Source organism: Typopeltis vanoorti, chromosome 21, assembly GCF_054136105.1.
Source record: "Typopeltis vanoorti isolate ZY-2024b chromosome 21, IOZ_Tvanoo_1.0, whole genome shotgun sequence".
Lineage (NCBI taxonomy): Eukaryota > Metazoa > Arthropoda > Arachnida > Uropygi > Thelyphonidae > Typopeltis > Typopeltis vanoorti.
The window spans coordinates 46733619-46753970 of NC_143569.1; the positions used below are offsets into that span (position 1 = coordinate 46733619).

General features: G+C 36.2%; 1 protein-coding gene across 1 annotated transcript in view; it reads left to right on the forward strand.

Annotated features, from left to right (window-relative positions):
* Positions 1–20352, forward strand: part of LOC150094826 (succinate--CoA ligase [ADP-forming] subunit beta, mitochondrial-like) — a 169085-nt gene that overhangs the window by 133696 nt on the left and 15037 nt on the right. Inside the window, exon 10 of the mRNA XM_090411583.1 lies at positions 1915–2003. Within this exon, the coding sequence (XP_090267709.1) occupies positions 1915–2003 (89 nt within the window). The remainder of the gene's footprint in view (positions 1–1914; positions 2004–20352) is intronic.

The following is a 20352-nucleotide window of genomic DNA, read 5'->3' on the forward strand; positions in this document are numbered from 1 at the left end:
GGATATAGGTTGTTAGTTTGCAGTAGAGTGGGTAATCAAGGCTCTCATTTGAGTGAGGATTATTTTAAATTATTAGTTCAGTGCAGATATTTGGATCAGGAGAAAACAAAAGCAGTAATCTGATCATGGAAAAGAGGCATACAAATTCTGGAGATTGTCCCAGTTGACACAATTATAGTGCCATAGGGTACAAAGCTGAGATTGGCTGGGAGGAAGATGAACTGTAATAACAAGAGACTTGAATAAGATTGTGGGCAGAATTGCAGACATCCACAGTGTATTTGGAGGGAGAGCCAGTTAAGAAAAGTTCCAGAGTGTTGGAAGAATAATGAGGATTGTCTAGTATTCTTGTTGGTACATTAACTATTTGTGTTAGGTCATAACTGATGGCAAATTATTCAGCTTCCCTTCCAGCTTGATCTGTGAAGTTGGGGTAGGGGAGCCAGTTTGTTTTATGGACATTAAATTCCCCAAGGAAGACAGTCTCACAATTTGGATAATTAGTTTGTAAGAAATCAGTGTTTAGTTATAGGTGGTCAGAAAGGACAACATGATTGTCAGAGTTAGGGTAACAGTAAAGACAGCAAATGAAGGCTGTAAAGTGAAGTAAAAAAATCTTGAGCCAGAGTAGATCAAAAAAGCAGGGATCTCGAATTGGATATCCTTTAACAAGGGATATCAGATTTTATAAAAGAACATTTTCCTCTCTTTTTGTCGAATGCATCATTCAAGATGTAGTTGTAGATCCCAACATTCTGATGTAGATTCTGGATGTTGGGACAGTTGATGTGAGCTATGGAGGATGCCAGCTGAAGTTCTATTAGAAAAAAGAGATCAGATTTTGATGTCTGTTAAGGTATTTATCATGTTTGTATTAATGCTTTGAATGTTGGTGAAATGGATATGGAAGTGTTTTTATTGGAAGAAGTTTTGGTGTTATTTTGGGTACATTGGCGCGTATTTTTATTATTATTCTAAATTTTCTTGTTGTATTTTTCATATTTTTAGATTCTTTTTGTTATTTTTTATAGAAGTTTTTTATCTGCAGTTAAAATGCTAGTATTTTAAAGAAAGGCTCTATCTTATTAATTTGCTCTCATTTTGTGATCAAATTGCAACTGAGCTAGATAACAGAAATAGATACACTATGATATTATTGGGTGCCACTAAGATGTTTGACTGAACACCACATGGAAGGCTTTTGTTTAAACTGGAGTGGCATGGATAAGAGATTGACTTATTGACAAGTGTTGGAAGGTAGTATATAGAATGGCATAGTCAAAAATATTGAGGGAAACCAGGGATGCTGCAGTACTGTCAGACAGAGCTCTATGACTGTACTGTTGTTTTTATGTTAATGATATTTGGAATGGGTTGAAGGCAAATAATGGATGCCAATGCAGAGTTATGTATTTTGAGTTAAATGATTCCAGATGGAATAAAGTTTTTTCCCATCTGGAACCATCTGGAAAAAAAAAAAAAATGAAGCTGAAAATTTGAAGTGATGCTAGCCAAGGAATTACAGTTTAGGTGTGCATATTATAATTGTTGTGAAAATGGCAGAGTGGATTGCAGCAATGCTGAGAAGGATAGTGACATGTAAGAATGAGAAAGCCATTATGTTTCTCTACAGTCCTTTGATGAAACAGTCATGCAAGCCATGGTGAACAGGTAGAGAAGAAGTAATAATGGTAGGAGAGATGATAAAGATCGTCTTTGAAAGTTTAAAAAAGAGAGTGGAGAGTAAGGGTGGATGAGCTAGATTTTTCTCTTGGCAAGTAGTAAATAAGTGAGTTGAATGGATTCCTGGTGAAAGTAAAATGTGTAAATCATCTGTGAATAAATTTAAGGAGTGTGTGTGTGTGTGTGTGTGTGTTGACTCCGAATTATTTTTCATATAAATATTATTTATAGGCACTCAAGTTGATGATGCCAAAGCATTAATAGCTGCAAGTAAACTTAGGATATTGGCCTGTGAAAACTTGGATGAGGCTGCTAAAATGGTAAGAATTGCTCATGGAGTATTTTGTGTTTGTATGTTATAATTTTTATTTTATTTAGTATTTTGTATTATTTTTGTGTTCATTTGTTTGAATCCTAAGCTTATTGCTAAGAAGGCAGAACCATAAGATAGCAGATTGTTAAATAGACATAAGCATCTATATCAGATGTACTCCAATAATTGAAAATATCAAGAGTGACTGCAAAGTTTCTCCAAACTTTCCATAAATCCTGTAGTTCCGAATGGTGTAATCCATACTGATGGATTAACTGGCAATCCTACAAGTGTAGAATTTGGCTGTTATGAACCATCATCAATTCCTGATATATATATATATATATATATATATATGTATGTATGAGGGATGTCCAGAAAGTAAGTTCTGATGGGCTATCAGAGAAACAAAAATATACTTACAAAAAAAAACTTTATTGGAAATTAAAGTAGACATCTTTCACTACTTTTCTACATAATTTCTGCCATTGTTCAGGCACTTATCATAATGGGGCACCAAGAGCCCCATTATGACGAAGGTATAGAAGGCGACAACCTTCTATACCTTCGTCATAGAAGGTTGTCGCCTGTGATGCAAACTACTATTGACTGCTTCTTTGACCTCATTGTCGTTGCCTTGAAACCATGGCCACCAAGGAAAAATTTCAGATGTTTGAACAGGTGAAAGTTGCTTGGCACGAGGTCAGAACTATATGGGGGATGATGGAATTGTTCCCAGCCAAAGGTGGCGAGAAGCTATTGTGTGGGCAGGTGTTATCATGAATTAAAACAATGCCTCTAGTAAGCATGCCACATCGTTTATTCTGGATCGCACAATGCAATTTCTTAAGGGTTTAGCGGTACATACTCGCGTTGATTGTGGAGTCTTGACCCAAGAAGTCTACTGGCAAAATTCCTTGTCTGTCCCAAAACACAGTGCACATGATTTTCCGATTGGAAACCGTTGTCTTCAATTTCGTCTTGACTGGTGATGAGGTGTGGTCTCCACTCCATGGACTGTTGTTTGGATTCAGGGGTTGCATGCGACACCCAAGTCTCGTCCCTGGTGACAAGTCTGCTCAGGAAAGCATCGCCATCCTCATGGTATCGTGTCAAGAATTCCAATGCACTGCCCAAATGATTCACTTTGTGTTATTCTGTAAGCAACTTCAGCACCCAGCATGCACACAATTTCTGATAATTCAGTTTCTCTGACACAGTTTCATGAAGACATGAAACTTCTGAAAATTGCAGAAGTGAGAGTGACATCATAGTGAATCCCCTATTCTGTTTATTCTCCATTTATCATCATGCACACCTGTCCTTCCTTCATTAAAAAGTCTTACCCATCTTTGTACCATTGAATCACTCATTGCGTTTGTGTGTTCTCCATAAACCTCAATAATTTGCTGATGAATTTCAGCTGCTTTAACGTTCCTCGCATTCAAGAAACAGAGAACTGACCTAATTTCACATGTGGCAGATGATTCGATTTTCTTAGACATTATAAACACACACCAAGAATCAAAAGCATTACAAGAATGTCTAAAAATGGCACCAACACCTTGCTAATGAATCAACAAACTCAGCATGCCATTGCGATCACAGCACTGCAGTGAAAATATTTAAAAATAGAACTTACTTTCTGGACGTCCCTCATATTCTCAAGGGATGTACAAAATATAATGATAATTACAATTAAGCATACAATAATACTAGCATTCTGTCAGCAATTTTCTTATATTACAGCCTCCTGAGATGCCACTGGTGACAACATCCCACTTAGAACTTGTATTTTCCTGCCATTCAGGCTTCAGACACCTGTTTTGCTGACCTTACATTTCCCTAAGATGGTAAATAATCATACCATCTTAGAATAACTCTGTGCATTCATTCTTAAATACCAGTGATGTTAAGTTCTTTTTTATTATATTTATTTTTATCAGGAGTATTCAAGATCACTTGTTCATGGAATTTGCTGTGTGGGCTGCTCTGGAGAGTAGTCAAAGCATATCAAGGACATAGAGGTGGGGGTGGGGGGGGAGAAACAAATAAGGACTATCAGTGCACCAGGCACAAACATCAAGTATTATGGTAGCATTCAGAAATGTTAAACCCACATCAGTACAACAAGAAACACATTATGATCCTACATCAGGTTCAGTAATCTTTCGTTAAAATCTGATGCATGCAGATCTCAGACACGTTTCTCATCACGTAACTAGTCATCATAATACAACATGAATCATGCATGCTATGCTTCCCACTGTTAGTCTTTTTTCAAATTCCATTAATTTGCTTGTTGTTTAACTCAAGATCGTACTTTTTATTTCATCCTCCTGATGAAGTACTATAATAATGTACACAAAATTTAGAGGTTTAAACTCATTAAAATACGTGAACATAGTTCCATGTTTGAAATGTATTCATTTGAGATATTTTGTCCAGTTTTGTGATATGTCATCTGAACTTCAACTATCTGTCCACCATTATCTCAGTTTCATGTAATACACAGGTTGTAGTCTTTTCTTTCCAAGTGCATAACTTTATAATAAATTTAGTTTAATCCTTTACCCAAGTATAAGCAAACAAAGTTTGCACCTGAAGTATCTTCAGGACTGAGGCAACTCATAGTGAAGGTGGACCAAGCGCTCATCACTCCTTGTCTCAGTATCTCCCATAATGCAAAGCACATCTCCTTGCAGACATGTATAATGCTATGCATTAAGGGAAGGGCCACTACCTGGACCGGTTTCAACCTTTATTGAGGTCTCGTCAGTGGGAGCCAGACCCAGAAGTGGTGATACTAAGGCAGAAGCAATGGAGAGGTCATATTTACTTATACGAGTTGCCAAAAGGTGTACCACCTTATTATTAATTTACTCTGGATTTAGAGAAAGATGTTGGAAGTTTATTTTCCACTTGGTTAGACTATAATAAATTTAGTATATATATATATACTAAATTTATTATATTATATATAATAGATAGGAAGTTAGTAATGATGTAATTTTTTTCATGTAGTACTATCATATCCTGTACACCCCTTGAGAGTACATGGCAGGAATTTGATGATGATATCTACTCTATATCTCTAGATCTGTTCTTGGACCACTGCTGTTTAATTTGTTCATTAATGATATAGGAAAGGATCTGAGAGGAACAGTTCATTTGTTTGCGGATAATGCAAAGTTGGGTAGGGCAATAGTGAATGCAGATGACGTCAAAATTTTGCAAGATGATTTGGATAGATTGGAGGTCTGGGCTAAGGTGAATGGATGTCAATTTAATGTGGCAAAATGTAAGGTTATACATTTTGGAGGGAAAAGATTAGCAGCAGATTACTACATTGATGGAACTGTACTCCAGGAAATTGATGAGACATGAGATTTGGGAGTGTTGGTGGATAAGGAGTTGAAGTTTAGGATGCACATTGCAAAAGTGGCCAAATCAGCTCATCAAATCACTTGGTTGCTGAAGAATACATTGACAAGCAGAGACAAGCAGGTTATTGTTCCTCTGTATCGAGCCTTGATAAGACCCCATCTCGACTACTGCGCCCAGATTTGGTCACCTAGGTTTCTTCTTGATGGGGAAGAGGTGGAGAGGATCCAGAGGCGAGTGACCAAGATGATAGCAGGTCTGTGGAATGAACCTTATGAGAACAGATTGAGGAATTGTGGGTTGCAAAAATTGGTTGATGGGCGGAAGAGGGGAGATATGATTGAGACATTCAAATTACTGAAGGATTTCTATAAAATTAATTCAGAAGATATTTTTGAGAACAAGGTTGGTTGTGGGAGGACTAGGGGACATCCATGAAAACTGGGCAAAAGTGTGGTTAGTAAAGGTGTTAGAGCTGGGTTCTTTACTTTTAGAGTGGTGAATGAGTGGAATGCGCTCGCAGAGTCTGTGGTGGATGCTGTGACAGTGAATGAGTTTAAAGCGAGGTATGATAGATACTGTATGAATGTCAAATAGTTGTGATGAATATGATTTGGGGCCTCCCTTGGTGAGTCTAATGACTCCCTGGAGTTGCCCGTAATAATAATAATAATAATAATAATATATATATATATATATATATATATAAATATATAAAAAGATAAGCCAAAATTTTAAACGTTTTTATGTCACATTTTTTATCTTACCAGCTCTTACTGGCTCACCACCTAGTAATATATATATATATATAATAAATAAAAAAACATGTCTGCAAGGAGATGTGCTTTGCATTATGGAAGACTGAGACAAGGAGTGATGAGAACTTGGTCCACCTTTACTACAAGTTGCCTCAGTCCTGAAGATACTTCAAGCGCAAACTTTGTTTGCTTACACTTGGGTAAGGGATTAAACTAAATTTATTATAGTCTAACCAAGTGGAAAATAAACTTCCAACATGCATAACTTTATCATGTTGAAATGGTAATTCGTTATCCTTTGTCTCAACTGCCAGTCTATTTAAATCATTTTGCACGATCCCTTATATGATTATTAATCATTACCCTTCACAGTTTGGCATTATTGGAAACCCCTCAAATCATTTCAATTATCATTAATACAAATTAAACAGTAGGCTAGAGCCCATGATATAGTACAAGTTGCCTACTTTCTGCTTGATTTGCATCACTGTGTACACTACTTTTTGCTGTCTGTTCATTAGCCATCAAAAATTGTTTCACCAGGTGGTGAAACAGTTTCTGAGGATGGTTGCAATACAAATGATTGCAAAATTTAGCAAAGTCATGCAATCAAATTCCACATTGTCAGTCACCTTTACAAAACAAAAAATAAATAAATAAATAAAAATACTTTAGGCAAATAATTTACATCACTTCTCACACTACCACCATCTGTTTTTGGAAGCATGGGATTATTTTAGCAGATTAAAAACTGTTGCTCAGACAACGCTATACATTACAAAGTGAAAAAACATAGAAACGACTTTCATTATAACAGATTTGTGGAATAAGCTGCTTGATTGTAAATTGTCTTGGATTACCTTAAAATCTATATTTTTACTTTTATATCAAAGCCTTTATCATCATCAGGAATATATACATCATAGTAGATTATATTTCTTTTTCATTCCTGCAAAAGAAAAACATTCTGCTATAACATTTCACTATGGTAAACTAAGTATGACTGAACTAAATGACCTGAACAAGTCTGACTTTCATGAAAACAAAGCACACAGAATGATGAAGTTTTAAGCTTGCAGCTGGAGATTGCACTTGTTAAACATAATTGAGACCTGTTATTAACATTAATCACTTTAACTATTATTAAATGTCATTAAAAAAATCCTTGGTTCTGATTATTATAAAAGGCCTAGTATTCTGTGGACATAACATAAACAAAGAAGCATGGGTTATCCTCTATGTTATTAATAATTCATGGCAAAAGTGGATTGGAATTGTCTGTTGCAAAAAAAAACAAAAAAACTGACAGTTATAGATTAAGAAGTTGCAAGGATTACAGATGGAATTATTTGAAATAACCTGGACTTGTATTGTCCTCATGTTTTTGTACACCCTCTGTCCAAAAAGAAACCGAATTTTTGATAGAAAATAAAACACAGGCCAATTATAATTATTGAAATCATTTATTTCAATCAATATAGTCTCCCTCAGCTTCCATACAGTGTTTGGCATGGTCAATTAATTCATTAAATGAGTTTTTAATATCGGTTTTTGGAATACTGTTGAGGGTCGTGGTTACTGCCACTTGAACATTTTCAATGGTATCGTATCGCTTTCCTTTCATCAGCAAATGAAGTTGAGGGAAGAGAAAGAAGTCACAGGGTGCTAAATCAGGTGAATACGGCAAGTGATCCAACACACAAACTTGGTTTTTGCTCAAAAACTGTCTCACAATGTTTGAACGATGAGATGGTGCATTATCATGCAAAAGTGACCAACTGCCTACATCACGATATTCATGCTGTACGTGATGAATTCTCGCTATCAATCGCTTCAAAACTTTCAGATAAAACTGACCATTGACCATTCTGCCAGGTGGAATGAATTCTTTGTGGATAATGCCCTTGGAATCGTAGAAACAAATCAGCATTGTCTTTACTTTTGACTTCTCCAAGTGACTTTTTTTGGATGCCCCTCTTCTGGTGGTCTCCACTCAGTACTCTGGTGCTTTTTTGGGCTCATACAAAATCAAAACACTCCTTTCGTTACCAGTAACAATCATTTCAAGGAAGTTTGGTCCTTACGAGTGGTTTTAATGAGGTCCTTGCAGTGTTCAATTCAATACATTTTTTGGTCATCAGTCAACTGTGGGGAATCACGAATTCAGTTTACGAAGGCCCAAACTCTCGGTCAAAGTATTGTGCACAGTTGATTTTGGAATTCCCAATTCATCTTCGATCAATCTCATAGACAATTTCGGGTTTTCTTTGACGAAATCACCCACGTTTTGGATGTTAACTTCGCTCAGTCCAGTTTTTGGATGACCCGACTTTTCATCGTCCTCAAGCGTCTCACGACCGCTTTGAAATCACTTAAACCACTCATAAACTTGAGTACAGGATAAGCATTCATCACCGTATGTTTTTTGAAGCATTTGATGCATTTCGGTAAAACATTTACCAAGTTTAACACAAATGTCAATCACAGCTCTCTGTTTGAAACTAATTTTTCGGCCGTTCGTCAAAATACACTGTCACTCTTGACACTATAACTCAGCTTCTAAAGAAACAAATGTCATAAACAGTTGACACAACACTAATGAAGGTTGCTGCTTTCGACAACAAAAAAATTCAACAGGTGGCCCCACTAGTTTCTTATATTTTCGAAAAGTTCAGTTTCTTTTTGGACAGAGGGCGTATTATTCTTGTTATTAGAATAAATGCCATTCTTTAGATATTAAGTATCACAATATGAATTCTTCAATGGTTTGATGGCCTAGAATCATGTTACCATTATCAAGTTATAATAATCATACACTTGAAAGAATGAGTTATGTTAAACTTGCTTAGGTCTTGCTGTTCCATCTGTCTACTCTTTGGACATCATCAGATGCTATATGGTCATTTCATCCCTTGGAGTCACACCAGTCCTCACCAGAGGACTGTTATAAGCTTTTCTGGTGGCTTCAACTTTCTCAAGATCAGTCACTCCAGACACACTATCTATCCATCCATCTCATTGAGGATCTACCCCTTCTTCTTCAGAAACTTTACCTTCTATTAGTGTTTTGAGAAGCTCTCCTTCCATTTCAACTTTTTTCTGTCAATATCTTTAAGGAGCCTTGAAGTTCTGCTGATCCTTTCTAGCATCCATCCATTTGACTGCCTTTCAGAGTATGATATTTTCAACAACTATCTATAACATTATATCTCAAAAGTAGCTGTCCTCTTCCTATTAGACCTCTTTAGGTTCCAAGTCTCATATCTATAAGTCACTGTTGGAAAAAACAGATGTATCCAGAAATAGTCTTGCTGTTAGAATAACAAAAAAAATAAAATTAAATTAAAAAAGGAACAAATCTAATAATCATTGTTCTGTTGTTCTTCTACTGGAAACAAAGGTAGTGTTATATTCTCTGTCACGTATTTCCAACTCAACCCTGCTTTGTCTTTTTTTTTTTTTACTTAAAACATCACGAATTGTCATAAATGATCGACTGCTGCCATTTATTTATTTATTTCTATTGGATCTTATGTTCTCACCCTCAATAGTCTAACAAATTTATTTGTTTTTCGACTGTGCCAGTTAGACTATGTGTTGAGTGCAAGATTATAAGATTTTTAAATTAAAGACAAAGCAGCTATTGTTAACATTCCCTGCTTATGTTAATCTTTACCTTTAATTAGTCGTGGCTTGATTATTGATCACTTAAACTTAATCTTATACAGGTGAATAGTTTAGTTAAATCAAAGGGAATATTTACACAGTCTGATCCACATTAATATATATACCAGGTGATCCAAAAGTCACAGAAAAAGTAAAAATTCAATAATTCGAAAAGTATAGGCAGTAGCATGATGCACTTTTCACAGAAATGCGCAGAAAGACATGGGATTTTTTTAATAACAAAAAATTTTATTGCCAGAATAGTTACATTTGTCACCGACAGATGGTGCTGTAGCGGTCCCAGAGCTGTTAACTGTCACTATTTAAACCGTGAGGTACATAAATTTCAGATATAGTGAATACTGAAGTTAAACTTTCAGCATTTAACGTTTATTACTGAAGTTAAACGTTCTGCCAAGGTGAGGCATGTTATCGTTACGAGATAAAGCACTTTTAGTTAAGCTGTATTATCAGAACTCCGAATGTGCAAGTGTGGCTTTGCGCACCTATCGTTCGATGCGGGGTATTAGAAGTGGAAAGGAACCCATGTCTTGTTCCTCACTGATAGCTATGATGAAAAGGTTTGAGGACACTGGCAGCTTGGAAACACGTGCAAGAAGCAGGAGACCCAAAAAAACTATTGCAGTTGTGCACGAGGTCGAACACGAGACCGACACACAATCAGCAGCTTCCACACATGGGGAATGCAATGCGTGTGAAATTTCAAGACGAACTGGCATTTCGTATGGGACTGTGTGGCGATCACTCAGGATCATCCTCAAGAGGTATCCTTATAAAATCCAACATGTACAGGAACTGAAACCAACCGATTTTGAGAGACATCATGAATTTGCAAATTGGGCTTTTCAACAGATGGAAAACAATGCAGACTGGCTGTCAAATGTCCTGTGGACTGACGAGGTGCACTTTTCGCTTAATGTGCATTCTCATCCAGATGCGCACAACTGCCGCATCTGGGTGAGAGAGAACCAACACATGATTGGGGAAACCCCTTTGCATCAGCCAAAGGTGACGGCATGGTGTGGGTTCACTGTGTCATTAATTATAGGCCCATTTTTCTTTGAGGATGTCCACAGTGGTACATTTTGAACTGTTTCTGTGACAGGTGAGCATTATGCAACATTTTTAAGTGACAGCATCATTCCCTCCTTGCAAGAGAGGCAAGTGCTCCATAGTGTAACATTCATGCAGGAAGGTGTACCTCCGCACATCACAGGGCCTGTCCAGCACCTGCCGTGATCGACATTTGGCGATGACCCTGTCCTCAGTCGCTCTTTCCCGCACAAATGGCCACCAAGATCTCCAGACCTTACACCTTGTGACTTTTGGTTATGGGGCTACTTGAAGTCACAGGTGTACAGTGGTCGGCCGACGTCATTGGCCATGTTGAAAGAAGCTATTCGCCATCATGTGACAGGAATTACAGCTGAAACAAACCCTCTTCGATGCTGTGCAGGGTGTCGTGCCACGTCTGATGTCCATTCTCATGAATGACGGCCGTCACATTGAACATTTGTAATCCTAGCTGCGTTGCAAACTGTGCTGCGCCACTGCACACACTACTGGCACAACTGAAGCGCCACCTATCGGTGGCAAATGTAACTATTCTGGTAATAAAATTTTTCTTTATTAAAAAAAAATCCCATGTCTTTTTGTGCATTTCTGTGAAAACCACATCATTCTACTGTCTATATGTTTCGAATTATTGAATTTTTACTTTTTCTGTGACTTTTGGATCACCCGGTATATATATATATATATATATACTAGGGGGTCTTCCCCCCCCTGGTGCCTACAGTGCCCAACCCCTCGAGTTCTGGTAAGACAAATAACGTGACATAAAGCTTTTCAAATTTCAGCTTATCTTTTTATATATATATATAGAGTAGATATATATACAGGGTGTCCCAAAATTCATGCAAGAAGTAATTTTGATAGAAAACACAGGTTTTTAATTAAAAATTGTAATTTCTTATTGATTCATAAAGTATACAGTATAGGGATGGAATAGGGATAGTTATGCACGGAATAGCATATCGGGTAAATGGTCTCCATGGCTTTGCTGGCACATATGCACTCTTTTGTCGAATTTTCCATGACCATTTTGCATAAATGTGGCTGAATTTCATTGATACAGCGCTCAATTTCCTCCTTCAAGGCGTGGGTGGTTGTGGGCTTGTTGGCATAAACCTTAGACTTCAAAAAAGCCCAAAGAAAAAAGTCCAACGGCGTTAAGTCACATCATCTGGGCGACCAATTCTGATCACCAAAACGGGAAATTACACGACCAGGAAATGACTCATGCAGTAATTGAATTGTTTCTCGGGCTGTATGGCATGTGGCACCGTCTTGTTGAAACCACATGTCGTCAACATCCATATCTTGCAATTTAGGCACAAAAAACTGGATTATCATGTCGCGATAGCGAGCACCATTAACTGTTATTGCCTTACCAGCCGCATTTTTGAAGAAGAATGGACCGATGATGCCTCCAGCCCAAAATCCGCACCAAACAGTGACGTTGTGGATGCATTTGTTTCTCAACAATCATCCGTGGATTTTCTGAACCCCAAATGCAACAATTTTGTCGGTTAACGAAGCCATCAAGATGAAAATGAGCCTCGTCACGGAAGATGATTTTGTACGAAAATTGTGAACTGTAGCTGCCAAACCTTCATTATTTTTAAAATATTGCTCAACAATGAAAATGCATTGTTCTTTCATGTAGCGCTCCATTTTTAATAACCCTGAACTGTCAGCTGTCACGCTGTCTTTTTTTTCTCATTGGCAACACTTTGCCGCACAAATGGCGTTAAATTTAAATCTTGCGTGAATTTTGGGACACCCTATATATATACAAACACACACACAATTGCATTACAAGTCTGTTAATTTCAATTCTTTCTGCTTCAGACTTAGTTCTGTGTTTTTCCCCTTAAAGTTAAATTCACAATCTAGAATATCCTGCTAATCATACACAAACTGAAAATAAAGCATACCTTGAGTAAGCTTAAATCAGCACTTCAGAACACACACAATTTACAGACAAAAAATACTAGTTGTGGTGGTAGACGGTGGATGGCGTTTGATGAAGATGATTGGTAGTAGAGGTTCAGCGTAGTGGTGAAGACAGTTGTATAGTGGGTGTCCTCCTGCAATGAGTCTTTGGACTCCTTGGAGGTGTTGTGAATAATAATAATATTATTATTATTAATTTACATTATCCTGAACAGTAGTATTCTTCTTGTTCTTACAGTAATCAATTATACACAGTTGAAATTAAGACACACCTTGAGTGAGCTTGTTTCAATATTAAGTTACATAATCTTATTGTACTCATAAACAGACACACTTAATGTACATTCGTACTTTGAAATATCACATATCTAAATACTTACAATTCTTATTCAGCACTACCTTTAAGGGTAGAAAACAGCATCATAGATCTTAGAGTTCTAAATCTTCTCCTACTTGGATCTTTTATTCACACAAAAGTGCTCTGCTCCTTTTCTCTTTCTTTCTGCTGACTCATTCGTTGCCTCCCACCAAATTTCTTCTTTGTTCAAGTTGTCAGTTGTTTTATGCCCTTTAGGACCTTTAATATGGCAGCAGTGTGCAGCTCTTTTCCTAGCTAGGTGTTCCAATGATCAGTATAATACTCCTCATTGCAGTGGATCCAGGTAGGAGAAGATTTAGAACCCTAAGATTTACGATGCTTCTCTTTCGATTATCGACATCAGACCTCACGTGGTGGCAGACCCAGGTAAGAGAAGATTGAGAAACCTAAGATCCACGATGCTTCTCTTTCGATTACCGACAACAGACCTCAAGTGAAGCAGACCAAGGTAAGAGAAGAATGAGAAATTTAAGATGAAGTCCTTCTCGATGTTTTACCTTATAAAGGCCCAGACTTCCATTGTACACATGCGTGCATCTCTCGAAACTTCCCATATATGGTCACATATTTTGTCATACTTTGCACATCTTTTGAAGCCATATATGGACATGGGTCAACAGTGTTACATAATGATGCCATGCACCACATTATTTTAACAAAGGCCCATGGCTAAGTTATTACAAATACAAGCTTATTACAGACAAAATTGACATTTCTTTAAGTGCAATCTCCCTAGGAAAACATGCAAAAATGAGCATGATAAGGTACATATCATGAGAGTTTTACAGTAGTACAGTGGTACCTTGGATTGCGAGTAACTTGGTCTGCGAGTGTTTTGCAAGACAAGCAAAAATTTTTAATAAATTTTAACTTGATAAACGAGCGAGGTCTTGCAATACGAGTATTACCTGTAAGCTTTGTCTGCCGAGCGTCATGTGATCACAAGACGCTCAAGATTGCGGGTAATTGTCTTGCATGCTTGTCTCAGTTGGCATACCTCATTCTTATAGTCAACATTTGTGCTAGCGTTGTGATCATGTGTGTGCGCAAAAGTATTTTTTTTATTTTGTGTCCAAATGACTGTTCTTTATTAACTGTACTACGACAATGGCCCCAATGGAGAAAAGGGTTGAAAAGGGAGGCAGTAGGAAGATGGAGATGATTACGGTGGAAGTTAAGAAGGAAATCATTGGGAAGCACGAACAAGGTATGCAAGTGGCCGCCATCACAAGATTTTATAAGAAGTCTACATCAACGATTTGTACAGTATTAAAAAAAAAGAAGAACTAAGGGGCTAGATGTAGCAAAAGGAGTCATGAGAGTATCAAAGCAATAGCCATGTATTCTGGAAGATGTAGAAAAGTTGCTTTTGGTGTGGATAAACGAGAAGCAACTAGCTTGTAATACTGTGACCGAGAACTTGATCTGTGAGAAGGCAAAGGCCTTGTACGCCGACCTCTTAAGTAAACTGCCAGGTATGTCTACAGAAAACAAAAAATTTTGTAGAAAAGCGCCACCCAAGTAAGGCTGTGGCAGCGCAAGCTATGAATCTGTTTAACGACAATGCAAAGTCATATTTCCGTGAAATCCTCAAAAGGAGGCAAAAGCAGGTGTCATTGGATAGGTTCCTTGTTAAAGTCGCACAAAAAGAAAAAGAGCCAACAGATAGCAGTGATTCTGTTAGTGACAATGAAAGTCGTCCTACCCAATATAATTACTGTAATATGTAATTGCAATGTAATTAATAAATTCGATTACTTTATATATACAGTATTACATTTAAATACATAATAAAAATATAAAAAGGTATACATATACTGTATAAGGTATACGAAGATATATGTATTTTGTATTAATCATTTTTATATGAATATTTTTGAGTTTTGGAATGAATCATCTGAGTTTTCATTATTTCTTATGGGGAAATTCGCTTTGATATACGAGCGCTTTGGATTACAAGCACGTTTCCGGAACGAATTATGCTCACAAACCAAGGTACCACTGTATCTTATTTATATAGATGATGATGGATCAGTAGGAGAAATTAGGTTTCTACCTTGTTTATTTATAGTTATAACTGATGAATGAATTGCAATACAGCTATCTTGGTTCCAGATAAATAGATTGTTACACATGTATCAGCGAAACACCTAAATTTTGAGGTCATTATTTTTGTTTAGGTTTGAGAGTTGACCGTTATTTCTTTTCATAGTATTTTATTATCCAGAAATTTATCAAATCAGCTGTATGTACATGCATTCCATGAAATAGGATTCAGAATTAACTATAGGAAAGATGAACATCTTCATTAGGTTAAAGATGCTTTTAAGTGCAGCATTGCTGAACAAAGAAAAAACTATTATATCAGTAGTGAGGGTAAGTCTTCCTGAACTGAATGTAAAAGTGGGCAGGGTTCTTTTTGTGTAAAGGGGTATTTCCATTATACTGAGAGAGTGCTTTGGCTAATTGTATGTGGTGAATTAATTTCCTCTCAGTATCTCAGCCTTATTTCAGTACATAAACTCTGGCTCTGTCTTTTGGCAAGTACACTCCTACCATAGGGGAAAATCATAGACTTTCTGCTTTACACCCCTAACCCCAAATAACTAATAACGACTTTATGAAGATGCCTGATGGGAAAGCTTTAAATTCTACTCTACACAGATCTCTCCTATTTGGCTAAACGCTGACATGCTTGAACACCCTTAACTCAGCTGAACGGCCAACATTCCAGGATCCAATTCACTTTCTTTTCTAAAGAAAAGAAACAACAGTCTAGCTCTTTCTAAATATCTTGATTGCACATCAACCAGATCTTTGATGTTCACTGTCTACAGAACTCACACACAGACAAACAGTTTCACAACATCATCCTTCCCAACAGTGTGACATTATGAAAATTTTTGGTCAACAGGGCAGAATTGTTCTGCTCTGATAATAATACTTTTACTGCTGAACTTAACCACAACAAAGTACATGCCTAACACAATGGCTACAATCTCTGCTAGACCAAAAAAATGTTAATACCTTATACCCACCCCAATCCGAAACATAGACTATGTTAAATCAGTCACCGTTCCTTTTTGTGTGGCTCCTACCCATGAAAGGTTTTTTGTAACTCTAAAGTACATTTGTACTACCGTGGGTGGACAAAAGATTTTTTTTTGTCTGTTTTAAGTATTTTATATTTTTTGTATTTTTTAAAATTTATTTTTGCATAGTCCATAAATTGCTACTCTAGGTACCACACATGGAACTTTTCAAGCCACTTCATGCCTCCAGTAAGCAGGGCATCAATCTTACACCAGGGTGATGAAGTTCATCAACTGTCTAAAGACAATCAAATCCATGCCCACGGTGGGATTCGAACCTACAGCCTGTTAGTTAGAGAGCATATACAATCGAACTCAACCAGGTTGGCATATATCTGGAATACTTCTTAAAAGTTAGCAAAGATCCTAAAAAATGCAATTCTTGTCACGACCTTCAAAACACACAAAAAGTTGGCATCCCTTATCCACTTGCCTGAAGACTAGCTGCACTCCTTAAATTTGCCTTGTATCAACCAAGTGCCCAGCAGCTGTAATACATCTTACTATGTCAAACAGGCAAAACAGCCAGCATCAGGATCTCCAAGCAGAAAGACTATATCCACTACCACCATTATGACTGCTCAGAATTGCAGACCATGCCTTAGTACACTATTCTTGGTGAAAAATTATATTCTTGTTTTAATCCTTTATCCAAGCATAAGCAAACAGAATTTGCAGATGAAGTGTCTTCATGACTAGTCTACTTGTTCATAGAAGCTGTTGACTTCACATCACTTGCCTCAGTATCCCATAATACAAAAAAACATTATGGGAAGGGTCAGTACCTAGACTCACTGCCTAATTAAAACAATAATATGATTTCTTTTCAAGTGTAAGATACTTTGTAACCAAACAGAAAAATTTTCTACAGCTATGCCTTTGTACCTGCCACAGGATATGATGGAAAAAAGTCACCTTATTCCAAATACAGGTATGAAAAACTATCCCTTGAATTTGTTTGCTGTAAAACTTCAACAAATTTGGATTCATAAAATTAACTCATATCTGTGGAATAATAATCCTCAGACAACCACTGTGAGCTGCAGTTTATGACTTCAAGATCTCCTCTACTTCAGTATCATTTACCCATATTGTACCTCCATGCACTTGTATATTGTTCCCTGATGCTTCTGGCAAAATATAGGAAAAAGTAATTTCATTATTTTAGTTATGCCATCAGCATTATCATTTCTTTCCTAAAAATATCAATATAAGTAACAACTAATATATATAAGCTTGAACACCATTCTTTATTACAGCAGCTGAATTCGGCAAATCAGTCATATATTACAGACTCTTAGGTACTACATAATCAAAATTATGCACTGTAGACATTTCTTAATTTTTATTAATCTTAATTTCTTTTTTTCTTTCTGTCATTAAAGTAGGCCAGTTAAAATGACTTAATAGATTTTAATAGTGATCCTAAATACTACATTTCATTAAATCAGGGAAACATTATTGTCATTTTGAATTTTTGCCAATAAAATGTTCCAGTTATAGTGAAAAAAATCAAAAATACCTTACATTATTATCATTTCATAGTGTTTTTCCAAAAAATTGAGTTATAACAAAAATAAATAAATAAAAATTATTTGTCATTGTACCCCTGCCCTTTTTTTTAATCATTCCACACTGCATACTCTTTCTCTACCTCTTCTCTTCTAATACCTTGGGGGGAAAAAAATACCGAAACAAAACATACCAACAAACAAACAAAAAAATGGCAAAATTATTCAAAAAAAAATTGCCGCATCCACTTTGAATATACCAATGGCCTAAATGGAAACATAAATTGTATACATTCACTTATTGATATCCAAAGCTAACCTCCTATTTCTGGCTAAACTGGTTTTAAACCACAGTAACCACCGTCCACCTCAACTATCCAAACTGCATCCTTTGTGATTCCTTCTGCCATAATGGTGGTATTTTTACATTAAATAATTCAACATTCCATGTCAGAGAAGGCCAAATCTCATCTCCTTTTTCTCATTCAAAATTTTCCTTGAAATTTTGTTGCATAGATTTACTGCCACCTTCAATATCCAAATTTTGATAATCATGCTAATCTCTTTGAAATTTTATTCCTGAGGCTTGATTTTCTGATTCCAACTTATCCACACTGAAATTATCTTGACATGTATTTCAATGTACACAACTCCAACAAGCTTCCCTTTTTGCAGTTCTACTACCCAAACTAAAGTGATGCTAAAGCATTTGCTGTTAGCAGTGGCCTAATGTAAATTGTCCACTTATCCACCAGATTATCAGATAATCTGGATAATTCAAGATCTTAATGCTTGATCTTTTTCCACCCCACATCCTCATTCCAGTTAATTTTTTTTTTTAATTTCATTAATTTTTTTAGTTAAAATTTCATTAATTTTAACAAGAAACAACACATTAGACCCAATAAAATTAGCACCAATATTTCTTACCAAAACTAACATTGTGTTATCAGTGTGGAACAGACAATCAATTCAAAGAAACAGAATACTAGTCAGATACAATAATTGGTTCACCAATAAGAGCAAGTGCAGCATGCTGGCAGGATCATATTAAATATATGTCATTTCTGATATTTACATAGGATAAGAATCTCCCAGACTTTTTTTAGAAAAGAGAGAAGCATTTGTTTTTGTGTTAAATTAGGCTGATATAACAGTGCGCTTTGCGCTTCATGAGACCAGAAAGACTGCATCTGATGTTATGCAAAATATGGAATGATTTTGGTGTGATAGCAAAATTGTGTCCTTTAGCCAGCACACTAGTCTCAGCATTAGTTAACATTGGAAAATATTAACTACTCATTGGTCAGTAGGAGAGTTTCCAACAATATATTTACTGTCTACAAAATAACAAATCATGTTTTTGCTTGATTCTGTTTGAATGCTTCTCAAAGAGCACAAGTTAATGATTATTTAGAGATGAAGAACAGTATCCAGTAATTTAGCATTCAGAGTAGCAGAAATCAGAAATAGATTGTATATTAGATGTTACTCTATTGTATATTAGATGTTATTAGAGCAGATAAAGGGAAAGCCATAGTGGTAATGGATAAAGATGACTGTGAGAGGTAAATTGACCTCCTTTTGTAGGTCTCCTTATCTAGAAGTAAGTTATAACCATCCCAAGACACAGTCAGTTGAATAAACTCCTTGAAGTTAGTTGATGAGAGTACACTGAAGAAACTGCACAGTATTTTGGGGGATTCTTCATTTGTATGCTCTTCCAAAAATGCATAAAAAGACTGCCGTATGAGACCTATTTTGAACTGTATTGACTCTCCTGTATTATAAATTGCTAAGTTCCTTTACTCTGTTAAAACACACATATATCGAGAATTGTCACATTTTCTTGAAAAAAATCAAGGATATCTCTTACAAGTTTCTGAAATAATTTTAATCACCTTTGCCATAATTTTTCTGTTTGCTAACATCCTGCTGATGCTATATTTATATGATAACTTCCCTCTGGATGTTATTAACATATTGGAGTTAGTTATATAGTCAAGATACTTTAGCTGGAAAAATAAGATGGTAAACAAATTTGAAGGTACAGCCATGAGGAGCCCTTTCCCATGAATAATGATTATTTAAACCATGTAGAAGATTTTTTTTTTCTACCATTCATCCTTAACTCTCTTTTTGAGTTTGTTGTGAGGATGATATATTTGCCATTTTGCATTGTGTTGAAAATGAATTAACCACCTTCTTGTATTAAATCAACAGCCTACATCCACATATTTAGGAACATCCTACTTACCTGCATGGCATCTGGAACCTAATTAGCCACTGTATATCGGAAACTTATCCAATATACACTGGTTGATGCAGATTGAAAGCACATCCAATATGTATTAAGGATTTGACATCCCCAAATTTGGGAGGTATGATGCATAAGTATATGCAGTTCTATGCATCATGTCTCTGAAATTTTTGGGTTGTCAAATCCTTTGAGGACGTAACATAACATTTGTTCTTCTCCTTCATCTTTACATCAATATATGACCCCTCCCTTACATTCAATGGATAA